General features: G+C 39.0%; 1 protein-coding gene across 1 annotated transcript in view; it reads left to right on the top strand.

The window, feature by feature from the left end:
* The first annotated feature begins 1,179 nt into the window (after nt 1-1,179).
* Nucleotides 1,180-15,571, top strand: part of LOC139709336 (uncharacterized) — a 37,834-nt gene continuing 23,442 nt past the window's right edge. Inside the window, exon 1 of the mRNA XM_071621291.1 lies at nt 1,180-1,729. Within this exon, the coding sequence (XP_071477392.1) occupies nt 1,180-1,729 (550 nt within the window). The remainder of the gene's footprint in view (nt 1,730-15,571) is intronic.

Genomic DNA, 15,571 nt, shown 5'->3' with positions numbered 1-15,571 from the left:
CAGTCAAACTTATCGTGGAATCAGATAGAAAATTAGTTCCAAATGCCCGACTTTCCTTAAACTTGTTGTTGGACCGCCCCCCTTTAAGAACTATGTAAAAGGTGAAAGGTATATAATACATAAGAGAGGAAAGGGAGGAGAATTAGTTTCATGTAACACCACCAAACCTTAATGTTCAGTTTCCATGCACCCCGTGTGCACCGAAGCATCTTGTCTTTCACAGCAGAGCACAAATTTCATAGATAATAGGTTCATAATCATTCCAGCAATAAAAGGGTGCAAAACTGACAGCTTGCTCGATCAGGCTCACAGAAGCCTACAACATGTCTTTGTCGAACTAGTCGTCCACTGCCTTGTGGGTAAATCACAAAGGTAAACTTATCGGCGGCCAAACGGTTGCAGATTCCTTGTTTGCTCGACTGCTCGCCCTCCAATAAGATAAATACGATGATCAACTCCCGATCAATGGAACCTTGTGGTTTTATTAGTGCAGTGTCAACACGTAATTAAAACGCCTAATTACCTGCGACCTATCAAGCGTAGATTACGCGCTTGGCCAGGCTAACTCTTCTTCGCGGAGATGCTGCTCTTCATATTTGCGTGCGTTTGCGGGTGCTTGACGACCAATGGGAAAACTCGTTACTCAGTGTTACCGTCGGCGGTGGCGCACAATGCATCCTTGTGTCAAGAGCGTTGATTGGACAGCTGAGTGCGTATCGGTCGTATGTATTCATGGAGTACCTCGATGAGAGTGTTGTGTTTATGATAAGCATATCGTTCGCCACCACCGCCTCTCTCCCTCCTCCTCTTTCTTCCCTCCATCTCGTCAGAGAGCCGGTATCACACGTGGTTCTTGCAAAGAGTGTGTTCCGATCTGAAGACGACGATTAGGACCACTCCAAGGTGGGTGGATGAGTTTAAGAGGACACGGCGTCACTGTCAATGAAGCATTCTTGGCGGTTTTACCCCGCTGGTCGTCCTATCACAATTCGACGCTCTCCACGACCCATTTCTTCTTCCGTCTTTCATTCATTACATCTTGGAAGCATCCCCCACCGTTTTGCGAAACGGATCCTCATTGTTACATCCTTACGACATCAATCGATACCGCCAGCTTCCCATACTTTGAGAATCTCACATCACAGAAAACTCCTTGAAAGGAAGAGCAATATTTCTTAAATGAAAGAGCGGGTTTCCACGATGGAGACGTCGAAGGCGTTTACAATCGACGCTCTGCTATCTAAGGACGCGTCACCTGGTAGACAGACTAAGTCTCCCTGCGGCTCACCATCTCCTCCCGATCGAAGCAGTCCTCTTAGTCCCATCCCAGTGCAGCCACACCCTACACGTGTACCTGTCATGGATCGGGGATTCGCTTCCGGACCCTCTAGTGTTGGTATACCAGCTCAGGCCGTACAGGGTAGGAGCATCACCACGGGAAGTCTAGTCCCCAAGCCAGGTCTCCTCGGATTTCATCCTCCAGTGTCCGGGCTGGCCCCGAACGCAGCCGTGGTACCAGCCATCTACACACACCCTCTCTACGCCGGGCTTCTGGGGGGACAGCACCACGCTCAGGCCGCTCATCACCTGAGTGCTTTCAGGGCAGCAGCAGCCGCAGCTGTGGGCGAGCATGGCGTGCGCACGGGTCACCCACTGTCGTCGTTCTCCGTAGACTGGTTTCGGAACGGTGTCATGCTCCCGCGATTCGGAGACTTTCCCGGAGGATTCGGTAAGTTTGCGAGGACTTCACGTAAGATGTAAATGCTAAAAAACGAGATATCATACCAGCAAATGAGCAGACACTCTCTGCAGAGTTTGAACTCGTCAGTCACAAAATTGTCAATTCAGATTTATTAGCCACACGTTAAACAAGCATCAGTCAAATGCATCAACCAGCAATCATAACACAATGATTAACAAAAAAAAAAAAGGAAACTGGATGCTTCTACTGTCGTTAAAATCAAGCAGATCGAGCACAAATAGCACTCCGATACGGATACAACTAAAATGAAATATCTTGAAATTAAGTACAAGATTATGAAATGAGTAGATATATCTCAGGATGGATACTCTGCTATTTAAACAGGAATTTGGTTTGATCCTAAATGATGCTTGAGTGATCAAGCTGTAACACTTCAATGCAGTTTTCATGACAGAGTTACATACGGTACAGAATGTCAACCGTAGTTCAGTGTTTGTTCGGCAGTAAACTCAAGCGTTTGTGTCTTTCCTCCCAGTTATCACATCATTTTTCTCTAAAAATTCAAAAGTAAGAATTTGCCTAGCAGGTACATATTTTGGATTGACATGATGGATGTTTCTGCTTAAGTTTCCCCCAGAGAATAATCAGGAATACAGTTTGAAGACAAGCAAACTTTCAAATTCAAAATGTGAAATGCATGTCTGCATGCATCAAATTCTGGAAATTGAACGGTTCAGTGTCCTTCGGCTAAAATTACTTTTGATATCCTCGAATGTTATTCTTTGTGCTCTTTCACTCATGCCGAAAGGTAAAATAATTTATCGTGTAAGCAGTTTTGAATGCAAGAATAAGATTCAACAAGAAATTTTTATTGTGATAAAACAGACCTCTGGATTTCACATTCTATTCTCCTCGTTCAATTTAGTAGAAGGAATGGTTTGTATGCGTATGGCCAACCTTAAACTGTACATTGTCCAGTTAATGAAGATTGTCATTTTATTATATATCATTGTGTTGAAACACAACTCATGTCGTATGCATTAGTAGGCCCTTTTGGATACTTCGAGTATTTTGTCAAATTCTATGAGGTGCAATTTTTCCATTTTTCATCAATGCTTAAAATGACACCTTGTATGTGTGTGCTTTTCGATTTGAATTCTAGAACAAAAATTTTATATATGACTAGCACAGAGAGAAGATTCGACTGTAGCCTTGCATCTCCGTGTGAAATTAATACACGACGTTATTTTGATAACCATGATACTATGCAATTAAAGATCAAGGTCCTACAGCATGTCGATTGATAATGATAAGAGCATTATTTTGTCATAAGGCATGATAATCAGTATTAAACAAACATAATTTATGTTAACATGGACATGATATAAACTGTAATAAAGGTTGACAAAAGCTCATTATCAACAGAATCGCAGGAAAGAACTGAAGAGCAAAAACCCAACTATTTAAAATTTTGTATGACATACTATATGTGTATACATTATGTAGTCATATACAAATATATTTACATAGATAAAAGTGAAACGCTATTCGTTGAATACTAAAACGAAATATAAATCTTTAATTACCATATCACGTGGATAATTCATAAAACCTTTGAATAAATCAACCTCGGGTTCTTACTTGTTCGAGTTCTTAACAGCTGAACGTATGGGTGATTAATGAACCATAAATGAAATGTTATTATCATTTTCATAACTTATTAAAGCAGATAAATATCTGACGGAGCGTGCAGTCTTGTGAAGCTTTCAGCTCAAAACAGAGGAACATATTTATTGGTCTATTTACTTGACCTGACTTCAAGATCCGTGAATAACACTTACACATGAAACGCGCAAACATCGACATTTGACGCAGGACTCGTAATCGCGAAATATGTTAAAGATAGTATAAATGCATGGTTATGATTATCATGTACATGCATGTCACACCAAAAACTTACGTACATTTTGCACACACATTTGCTTTCATTGTTGCACATCTTTGATCGAATTTTAAGAGTTAATATAATTTCCCTAAAAGAAGAAGTTATTCCCAAATTTAAACAATGTTTGAAGTTAACGCTCCATTTTCTTAGAGTTAGCTTAATGTCTGTACTTTAAGGTCATACCTCACCGAGCATTTAGCTCTTGTTTTTGTCTTCTTTGTCTCCTCCTATTTCTCTCTCTTTTTTTAATCCTATAATCCCCTTTCCATGGTCCTTCTTGATAGGTTCATATGTTAGGGTTCGTGTTTGTTTGTTTGTTTTTTCGCCTCTGCCAGCTTATGAAATGAAATAGATCACTGGGCTTGCTATTGTGCAGTAATTGTCTATCTATTAGCACCTTTTTGATGTTCAAATGATTGTGCTTTATATATGACGCAATTAAGTAAAGTAGATAAGAATATAGTTGCCACGCCATCTCAACGGTGAGAGATGTGAGATTCATAGATTCCACCCAAGTCGTAAAGATATCGATAGATAGATTGATAGATAGATAGAGAGAGAAAGATATTGAAGAACGTAGGATCAGATAATGATAATAGAACCTTGCAGTTGGTTTGAGACAGCTATTTGGTAGCAAAACAAAAACAAAAACAAAAACAAACAAACAAGGCTAAACCATGACAACGTTGATGCGAGAGAGACAGAGGTAAAAATATGAATTATAAGAAAGAGCGCGGATAGATGAATGGATAGATAGAAAGAGTGAATAAATGAGAGTGCATAATGTGTGTGTTTGTGTAACTTTGTGTGTCTGTATGTATGTGTGTGTGTGTTTGCACGGAGAGAGGGGCAGGTCACAGAATATCTATTTCCTGATCGATACAGGCCGTGGTTGGGATCGATTGATTGAGCCCATTAGTGTCCCCTTTGGTGTCCATCCCTGGAATGGCTTCAGCTAGACCCTCCATCGACCATCTCGACCCGATCAATTAACATAACTACGTAATTAGCCAACATCCAGACGATTTGCACTTTAACAGAGTTCGCGGCACTTTCATGGCCATGTCACAAGAAATTGTACATATGAGTCGGAAATGAAATAAACGAACGAAACGAAACGAAAAAAAAAGAAGAAGAAAGAAATGATTCAATAAAGAAACAGGCAATAGCAGCAATAAGGCGTAGCCTTAGTAGTTTGACATACGTGGAAAGAAAAAACAGCTATATGTTGTGTTTTTCTTTTCCTTTAACTTCATGCAGGCAAAGTTCATCCAGAGACACACTATGCAAACGGCATAGACCTATTAGTTCAGTATGCGACATGAGAGACGTGCCTATGAGTTATCAAATTGAATATGAAAACAATAATTAATGATATCAGAGACGTCTGGCGAATGTTCTTAGATAATTGAGATTAATTATGACAGTCACCACGAAGGAATTTGACAACTTTGTATGAAATGGATTGTCAAATATCTTATATCATTCAAATAGACATAGAAGAAATATCTGTCTAATAAAATAAAAAACCTGAACAAAGTAGTTTTTTGGTAGTGCAATGCTTTCGTTGTTAGCTTTGAATAAGATGGCGAATTGAAAAAGACCTAATATCTATCAAATGCATTACCGTAAGCGTCAAATACATTAAAAGGAGCAAAATACAGTAAAGTGCATTGAACCCCCCCCCCTTACGTATAGGGCCTTTACCAAGACTCACCGCACATTTACGCATGCTCCATCATATCATCAAGGTTATCTCCGAAAATCCCCCCTAATGTGTATGCAAAGTTTGCGTATCATGCATTTTGTTGTGTTTAATGAGACACTGATGAGAGCACCTCAAAGTCAACGCAAAGTCCGAGATAGACACCCACCTCAAATCAGTCACTTATCATCGGCACCACGGAGATCCGATCCTTTTCGCTGGCTCATGCAAGTAATCCTCCCACAATTAGTGTGATAACACGCCATCCTATAAACAACAAAAAACGCAAAAGTCATCAGAGACATCCCTCATGGGAAACACCTATTATTTCTCTGTGTAAACTCCCGATTCGTAACAAAAGGATTTAATTTACATCTCATTTTATATGGTTTGCATTTTAGTATAGTTTTCTTTTTCTATTATTTCTTCATCACATAGGCATACCCCGCTTTCCTTATTTGGTACTATTAAATCACCTGGTCTGAAGTTCTATCCGTTCTCCGTTTCTCTTTCACAAACACTGATAATCTGGGGCTTAGAGTCAAACAAGCTTGCTTTCATGTAGGTTCAATCATACTTCTCTTTGTACAACCCCATTTCGACTTCGACCAGTTATCGTTATCATTACTGGGTTATTATTATATATGGTGGTTTTTTTTTTTGTGTGTAATTGTTGACTAGGTAAAAGAACTGGTGCTGTTATTTTTTGATGTAATATTGATATACGAGAAGTACGAAATGAATTGAAATTGAAATTGAAATTGAAAATTGACATTGAATTCTCTTCTTGATTATCCTCCCTTTTTCTGATTCTGTGAATATCACAACAGGACGCCAAGATCAAGACTAGGACAAAGTATGGCCTCTATCAATAACAATGAAAGTAGTATGTAGCAACGACTATGATAGAACAACCCGGCGCTCGTAATAAAAATTATAACAATAGTACAATGATAATACAATGATAACGGATATTAAAGAATAAAAAGGAAGATTGCAATGGAATTGCTGTAGAAAAAGGTAAAAATAAGAGCTCTATGAGTGAAAATGATTTTTATCAATTTTGTCGTCTTTGCTTTTTCTTCTTCTTCATCATCATCATCGTTTTCTTCTTTTTCTTCTTCTTCGTCTTCTTTGAAATACATTCTCTCTCTATGAACTTTTGATTCGTTTTGCAAATACATCACCTTTAATTCATTGACATACCAGAACATACTTTTGGTCATGGGGAAAAAAATCCATTCTATCTCACTGCCACCAGTTCTTGAAACTGACATGAAATAAGAATAAAAAAAAAAAAATAGAACCATGGCGGAAAAAAAAAGCGAAATCAAACCGCGAATAAACTCTGCTGTTATACCTGTCCAGTCTCCAACTCTTGTTCGTTAAGTTTGTCATTCACACACACCTCGGTTCCCTACAGGTAACTGGGACAGCCAGTCTTCCCCCAAAGAATCTTAGACAACACACCAGCGATAATTGTGCATTTATCAGCACTGTGTGGACTAACACCACGAAGGCAGGTACTGGGCTGACTGAGGGAACAAAGGGATCACTCGCTATCAGTTACCCTGACTAAACCGGTATTTAAGGGTGATTAGTAGCACTGATCCCATGAAATTTGCACAGGCAATGACGGAATAATGACATAATTTGATCACTTGGACCTGACATCTTGTTACATACTTTTCTTGTTTTTGTTTTGTTTTGTTTTTAGTGTGTTTTTGTCACTGTAGGACTCCCGATAAGGGGGCGCCTTGCAGAGTCCGTGTTTAAACAGAGGCCAATGATACGGCGGACAGGGTGCTTTACAAAAGACACATTATATCTATGATGATCAGTAAATTGCAACAATCACGCTGTGTACTATCAGTGATAACTTCCATGTTTATAAAACCTCCGGATTTGTATATGTACATGATAATTCATATTATACATGCGCTTAAAAGTGTAAAATCCCCTTTGCCTGTTGAGACCTCGTCTCGACTTGATATGTGTGTGTGTGTGTGTGTGTGTGTGTGTGTGTGTGTGTGTGTGTGTGTGTGTGTGTATTCTTGTGTGTGCATCGAATGTTTTCGTTATTGTTTAATCTTTATACATTTTTATGTAACTTATATCGTAATAACAATAACAACAAAAACGAAAGCAGATAGAGCTAACACTATTTCAAGTTTGAAGAATCTCAGTTTTATGGTCCTGCGGTGCTACCAGTTTCTCTAATATCGTGTAATAATGAAACATAAAAAAGTGAAAATCTGAGCTTCTGCCATTGGATAGAATTTCTATTCAAGGGTGAGTACTTGATTCACATAACGCTTTTCATGTTTTCCACCCTACAGCCACGATGACATCATGCGTCTATTCAATCTTCGAGAAAAAAAAAATTCAATGTCAAGATGAATGTGTAAAGAAGAAGAAGAAGAAGAAGAAAAAAGACCCTACCTTCTGTCTCCTCTTTAGCTCATACAGTAATACCTGCCTTCAAACCATGTGCGAGAGCAAACCTTTACCTGCAAGGCACATGAATCATGCAGATAACTGACTTTATATCATGTCTGTATCTCAAACCTTGCTTGTACTTGGGGCTGACTCTCGTGTGGACCTACTATATTGAAAAGGGTTACTCTTGCACCCGATATGATGTGTTTGTGGCTATAAGAGTGCCAAAGTCTCGTTCAGTGTTCTTTTTTATTTCCCTTTCGCTCAATCATCCACTTCGAAATGATTATTGACACAGCTTCCATCTTTTTGTTGTTGTTTTGCTTCAATTCTTAAGGAATTCAACAACTTCAGCGAATTAATGTTGAATTCATTTCACCTGACAATACACAATACTGGGACACAATACAATAAAATCACCCCTGTTCTAACGAGGTTCGCCCATCTTTGTAGCAATGTAGCTTGCACATCAGGTCTTTCTTTCTTTCGTGAATAATGCAGAAGGGATTTCCCCGAAAAGGGGTTACGTCTTAGCCGATATAGCAAATTTTGACGACATAACACTTGGAAGATGCTGTTCGCATCAGCATAATAATGTTCTAATTGTTTCGGAATAACACTTGTTTTACTCTGTAGTAAATAATGATTAATTATCACTGTCAGTCATCAAACAACCTTCTATATGTCTTATTGTACATCTTGATAAAAAGGAAATTGCAATCAGTTAAAAATATAACTTCAGATGAGAACATATTACTTTCAATCTTCTGGCATGTTGGGCCACCTTTCATGAAGCTCTACAAGCAGGGACAGAATGCATGACGTACACAAGTGGCCTGAATTGAAATTAGGGAATGATGAATTTAATCTTACGAAGTTCGAAAAAAAAATAGCCCAGAATAACATGCAGAAATGAAGGTAGTGTATCGTGTGTCACGTGGTGACATGACGAAGAGAGGGAGAGAGACCATTGTGACATCACCGAGGCGAGACATTCCCTTCGCGAGTCTCAATCTCACAGCAACAAATGTGTGAAGGGCTTGTCTGAGGTTAAGAAGCGCACACAGCGCGGCAAAGGAAGGCGTGTTTGCTCTGTCTTTACGGGCACTTCACCCGTGTACACATTCATCGCAAAATGCCTCTTCTCTCGCTCCCCCGCCCCCCGTCTATCTCGGGCTGTCTTGCGCTGCATGGCGCTCACCATGACTCTTTACCATTTTCTGCAGCCTCCAAAACATACAATTACCAGCGCGAGGGTAATTCTTGGCGTGGTATGTGCTACTATTTGCTATTTTGATGGCAGCATTCGGAACATGGGACAGCGTTGTAAAGTGGTCCCTTTGAAGTGCCCGGTTTGTTTTCACTCTAGAGTTGGTCAATGCACGTAGGTGTGAGAAAGGTGAATTCTTCAAACAAAAAGAAGGGGCGGGAAGGAGGGGAGACCTAAGCAAGGAACGACTGTAGTTTCAACAAAATGCCATCATTATCTCACAATCACTGACGAGCAGCAAGATTACTAATATCAGCAGAGGGAGAGAGATTGAGAAGACAGGACGATGGAACGGTAAACAGATAGATAAAAGGACAGACAAATGTATAAACAGACAAGCAGAAAGGTAGATAGGCAGGAACATAAGTTGATCAAAAGATAGATTAGTAGGTAGATAGAAAGATAGACATACGGATGGACAGATAGATAGCCGGACAGGTAGACCGACAGACCGACCGAAAATAGGAAACGGGGAAATATTGCGGCCTCCAATCTTTTATTTACTCCTATTACCATGCAAAATGTAGAACATTCATTATCTTCAATAGCCAAGAGTGTTTATATTTTCATGAACAGAAAGTCCTTACGAAATAACAATCGCCGTTTATCAAAAGCTTTTTACACAACCATATCTATAGATGAAAACTATGTTCACAAGTTTGTGTGTATTTGTTAATAAGAAAGCACAGTGTGCCAACACACCTATATCAATCAGTCAAATGACACAGTCATGTGTAGGCCTAAACTTGCACATACAGACACATAGCCACATGTGCACAAATAGATCCAATGGCATGTGTACTGATTGGACACCAATAAGCGGTCAGTGACCGATTACACGCATGGGTTCTATGTGTACCCTCGGCGCCATTATCACTGTGATATAGAACACAGGGAAGGTCGTACAATGAGAAAGCAGTAGACCCTTGTGATTCTCTATGGCAGGACAACCTTGCAATTTACCATCCACTGATGTTTCATTCATTCACTATATTCATTTCATTTATTTATTTCTTACAAAAGGCAGTTTAGATTGATATTTAAATACATATAACTGCACGAAATCAATACAACATTGTAATCGATGGAAATACTGTGAACTGAAATACAATAAATGTTGTAACTTCTTTTTTTTTAGTAAAAACTTCATCAAAATTGATTGAAAAAGGAAGGAATTGCTTAAAAGCAGAGCGTGTAATTTGTAGCCTCCTCATAAAGAATAACTAATATCTAATTGCTGAACTAGCAATACTAAGCAAATTGCCTTAAACAAGAAAAGAAAGACAACCCTAAACGTGGGAGTAGAGATATTTTGACATATTTTTTTTCAGAAGTTCTGAAAATATTTTGGTATGTACATTATGTGAGTTTTCATAATCTTTTTTCCTTCGTTTAATGTTCCTCAAATATTGCCCCTGCAGTAAATTGTATCATATAACCCATCTTCCCTTTATCAATTGCCAAGCTGTGTAAATCTTCCTTCTCGTATGTAAGACCTTGTTATCGTCTTCTCTACTCGTATCTTGGAATTGTTGTCAAATGCAGGTTACAATATATTTCACCTCTTGCAATGTCTTGCATAGATTCTTGAATCGCCTGCTCCTAAACTGCATGAGATACCTTACAGGGAGCGTACGGACAAGGTGATACCTCCTTGGTGTGGATGAGTGATGCAAATTGCTCTGCGTTATCCTCCTATAAGCATGATGAGTGGGAACTGCGTTCCTCTACAGCAGCTTCTATAGTGGAGAAGAGAAAGAGAGAGAGAGAAGGGGGTGGGGAGAGAGAAGGCGCAGAAAAAGAGACAGAAAGAGATACAGAGAGATGGAGAGAAAGTGAGAGAATATAAGAATTTAGAGACAGAGACATGTTTGGTATGTCCCATACCTATGTAGAATCAAGAGTGACTTAGTTTGTACAAGGTACAATCTATTCCGGGTCAGGAGTAAATCGGCAATTGTAATATTGAAGGGCAATGTTTATGCCATGCAAAATGTTTATAAAAAAAAGGGGAACGGTAACTGAGCAAACAATCGTTAGCCCTATCATACATCCATCATCGGTTTGATATAAACAGGAATATATTATGCTTGCCTACTTTTACGATGCCAGATTTAATATCAGGTAGCTGAGGAATTACGTCTGGCAAACACAGTTTTACAGTCGTGTTTACGACCCGCCAAAACTGTTATATATCGATTAGTGGTAGGTAGCACGTACTAAAAGTGTATATTCAGTTAAAGAAAGACGGCATATAAAATTCATATCTGAACCACAGGAAAGTTCCACATCGTAGATTTTATTGCATCAAACGTGCTTGTCATTCTTTTAACGAATAGTTTAGGCATTTTTCCCTCCTTGTAGATATGGGGACTCCAGTCGGGGTCGACCAGAGGTACAGGAAGCAGACTGGCATTGATGATTGTAAATGGGTCTCATTTATTGAAATGCAGTCGGCAGCTTTCTCGAAACAATTCCAGAGATGCTTCACACTGAGCTGGTGTACCAGCGTCTTTGCTTCCTGGCATTACAAAGACTATTATAGGTGTCCTATGATATGATGTTTGCACAGAAAACTGTCCTCAAACAAAGAAACTCAGTGGAATACGTTAATCAGCGCTATATTACACATAAAACATACAAAACATACTCCCTCCCCCCCCCCCCCAAAAAAAAGGAAGGCTATATAACAAGCAATAAATTTACAAGATTGTGTATGAGGGAGTGTATTTTGTGTCTTCACATGGGCGACAAGCTTTCAAATCTTTCAGAGCAAACAAATTAATGTTGTATAATGTCTACAGACGCTAAAAGCAAGAGGATGTTTCAGTAATCTAAAGGATAACGATTTCACCTTCATAGATCTAAGTATGATTTCCGCTGTACTTTATGTTGTCTATCAACGATTGAATCTGCCATTGATGGTCATTTCAATTCAATAACAACGCGCACTCTTCAGACATGCATGATGCAATCACATTCTTTATTATGTTTGTACATACGTTTGATTTGAGCTCTTACGTATAGATTGCGGTTTAGAATATGCACAGATCTTTCTGGGCTTTCTAGATCATGTCGATTATGATCATAATTCTGCTTAAACGAGATTTTCCTTCATACATGGCGATTAGAATTGCAAAATGTAATTCAGCAAAATCATATTCAGAAGCTATTTGCTCCCATAGCGTTCTTTCTATAAAAAAAGGGAAGTGATTCCACGATGAATATTGTCGTGTGACGTGAACCTCAACTTAAAAGAGGAACGGATTGGCTGTGACGAGCGCTAAAACACTCCTCCCGACATGGCCACGTTAGAACAGTGAGGAAAGGTGACTACAAAAGTGAACGGTATAGATACAGGAAAATTGACTCGAGGATAGAAAGGAAAGATGGCACTGGCGGTCGGGGAGGGCCTCGAACGTCGACAGGAGTCAAAGAGCGCGAAAATATGATGATGTGCACGATTAAATTGAGGGAGGAGATGACGGTTAATGGCAGACAGAAAGCGAGCAGGAGAAGGGGAGAGGTGAGGGAAAGACGTTTAAACTATTCACCACCTCTCGCCTGTCGTGTTTTCCTAAGTACTTCACCAATTATTGGATTGCTTGCCAACTCACTAACGCCCAAATCGGATCGGGAGAGGGACGAGTGTGGTGCTCTAGCTTGCATCACGTCAATTACTGATATTTGGGGAAGGGGGTGGTGATTGAATAGACAAGGCAAAGGGGCTTGGACTCTGCATCGCGAGCTTCATCGCGAGAGAAAAAAAAAAGAAGAATTGTAGAAGACTTCTAAGTCATCGCCATCACCTTTCTTGCTTTCACTTGCGATGTCCTGAGGTTTTTATTTTGTTGTTGAGATTTTATAAAGTCTGAATGCCTTGACGGCGTTGATGTAGAAAAATGAGAGAAAACACTTTTTTAAAACCAAATTGTGCTAAATTAATCCGCAGTAGTTCAGTTTTTTTTAATGTTTATTTGATCTATTTTTTTTCACCAAGGATCCTGCTATATGGGGGCCTGACATTTCCAACAGCTTTTCTTTCATACAGTTCACTCATATTATATGGTCATATTTCTTTACATTGTATTTTCCCTTATCAAAATGACCCTCATTAGTTATTTAAATAATTGATTTAATAAGTTAATGTAACTGTATGTATTTGAGAATGTTATGCTGTAATTATACTTTGTTGGAAATGAAATTAAATGAAATGAACAATCCACTCCAAGCCTTATTAAACCAGTGCAGTTCATAATGATTGGCATGTCGTTGGATATCTTGCCTGATGCTATTTTATCTCCTACACTTTCGGGTATGGATTTCAAACGAAATATTAGAGGAAATGGTACCAATTCTTGACACGGTTTTGCTATTCTTCATCACATTAATTGACATTGCTGTGTTTAGACACATTTCGGTCGTTTAAAGCAGCATCTAGGCTACATATCGGAAGACATTAACATTCAAAGCGTTTATCTCCTGTGCGATGGATTAGATTGGGTGCGGTTAGGGTAATACACCTCCCTGATGAGAAATCCACCAGAAACGGTAGCTGTTTTGAACGAATTCTCGTCACGCGCTCTTCAATCTGTTGATTGCTATGACGACGTGACTGCTCCTGCCATCACCGTAATTCAATATGTACATCGGAGCTTCTCATATCAAAGATCACTGTATCACCAGTATTGACCAGAATGCAAGTTCAGATCAGAAAACATTTCTACTGAGTTTCCTATGTCGACGACAGATTCCAGATGCTATGGAAATGGATACTAAAAAACGCCGTGAATTTTAGTCACAACAATATTTCACTGTTTACCTCTCCTTCTAAGTAGTTTTGATCCAGTAGTTCAAGTAGATTCATACATAATTCATAAAAACGTACATACGTATGTAGCACACACACAGACACAGCCAGATAGACATATAGACACAGACACACAGACACACACAGACACACACACAGACACACACAGACACACACAGACACAGACACAGACACACACACACACACACACACACACACACACACACACACACACACACACACACACACACACACACACACAAAACACAAACAAACAAACAACCTGAACCATGAAAAATTAGTGAAAGAATTATAACACAAACGACAAAACAGACCGACTTCTCTATGGAATAAAAAACATCTGTTCTTGAGCATGTGATCGATGTTGTTATCTCCATGACAACTGAAACCATCATGACCATCGGTATCCTTGTACCTGCCTTTCTTTACTATATAAATAGTACACTATATAAATGTCAATCCTCAGAAATTGACCATTTTGTAAATGGCTCATACGCTTGATGGTAGCTAAGGACCCTTAGCGGTCAACAACAACAACCTGCTAAAACAACAAGAATTGTCTGGCGCTTTCACCGCGAAAGAGTCCTCAGGAATAATGGACAAACAAAATCTGTAACGTATATTGTCTTGTGGTCTCCTCCATTCATCCATGTTTTTGTACTATGTCTGTATTAATGAGTCTTTTTTTTTTTAAACCGGAAGCGGTAAATCCAATTCAATTAACCCAGATGCGTTAAACTTCAAACCATTTTAAGACTGTGTTTGATGACCTGCTGTATCTCTAATGAGTACACTAAGTGCCAGTAGAATTCAATCCTCACCGGAGCTCAATTAATGAGATCTTTCACGATATTCTGACACTGATATTTTCAACATTTCATATTATTAGAATTGTGCCGAATTGTCTCTTTATCTACAGTTTATATTCTTTTATCATCTGACTGGTTACTTCTAATTCTCTTAAGGTTCGCTGGAATAGTCCATCTTCATTCCTTGAAAAACAGATCAATAAGTATATTCCGTCGGTATCATATTCATTTCATTATTTCATTATCTAAGTTAGGATTATATATATATATATCCCTGTTGTATATGTTTACTTTCTCATACAGCGTGTAGTTATTCCATCACTTGCGTAACAATCGTCACTCTGCAATAATCATATTGCACTGCGAAATAATCGGCTTGACATAAACCGGCTGTTCATCTCCATTAGGTTCTGATCTGATGTGGAATTCTAATTAGAGAGATCATCTATTCATAACTAGCATAGAATATAGGCTATTATTGTTCTCATCGAAATGTCGAAAAGCTTTATAATGGCAGGATGTAGGCAATAAAAAGTAATGATATGATTTTTGTTATTATTATCGTATTTTTAGTGTTTGCTGTGGATAACGTGAAATTGGCTTATTGAATTATCCCATCCCTTAATGTGTTTATCTTTCATTTCCAATGCAGCGAAGATAGAGATAGAGAGAGAGAGAGAGGAAAAAAAACAACATGCACGACATACTGACCGGATTAGAGACGAAATCATGGCCATTGTTATCATACAACCAGTTAAACAAAATGATCGGACATCAACCAGTCGCTCGAGTTGCACCCAGACAATGGTCCCGCCATCAACCTTTCGTAATTCTATTACCCCTTCGCCACTCCTTCTCCCTCCTCCCCAT

This window comes from Diadema antillarum, unplaced genomic scaffold (assembly GCF_040938485.1).
Source record: "Diadema antillarum isolate AM-2024a unplaced genomic scaffold, OU_Dant_1.0 seq00001426_RagTag, whole genome shotgun sequence".
Lineage (NCBI taxonomy): Eukaryota > Metazoa > Echinodermata > Echinoidea > Diadematoida > Diadematidae > Diadema > Diadema antillarum.
Note: the sequence above shows the minus strand (reverse complement) of the source record. Positions and strands in the feature narration are given on the sequence as shown.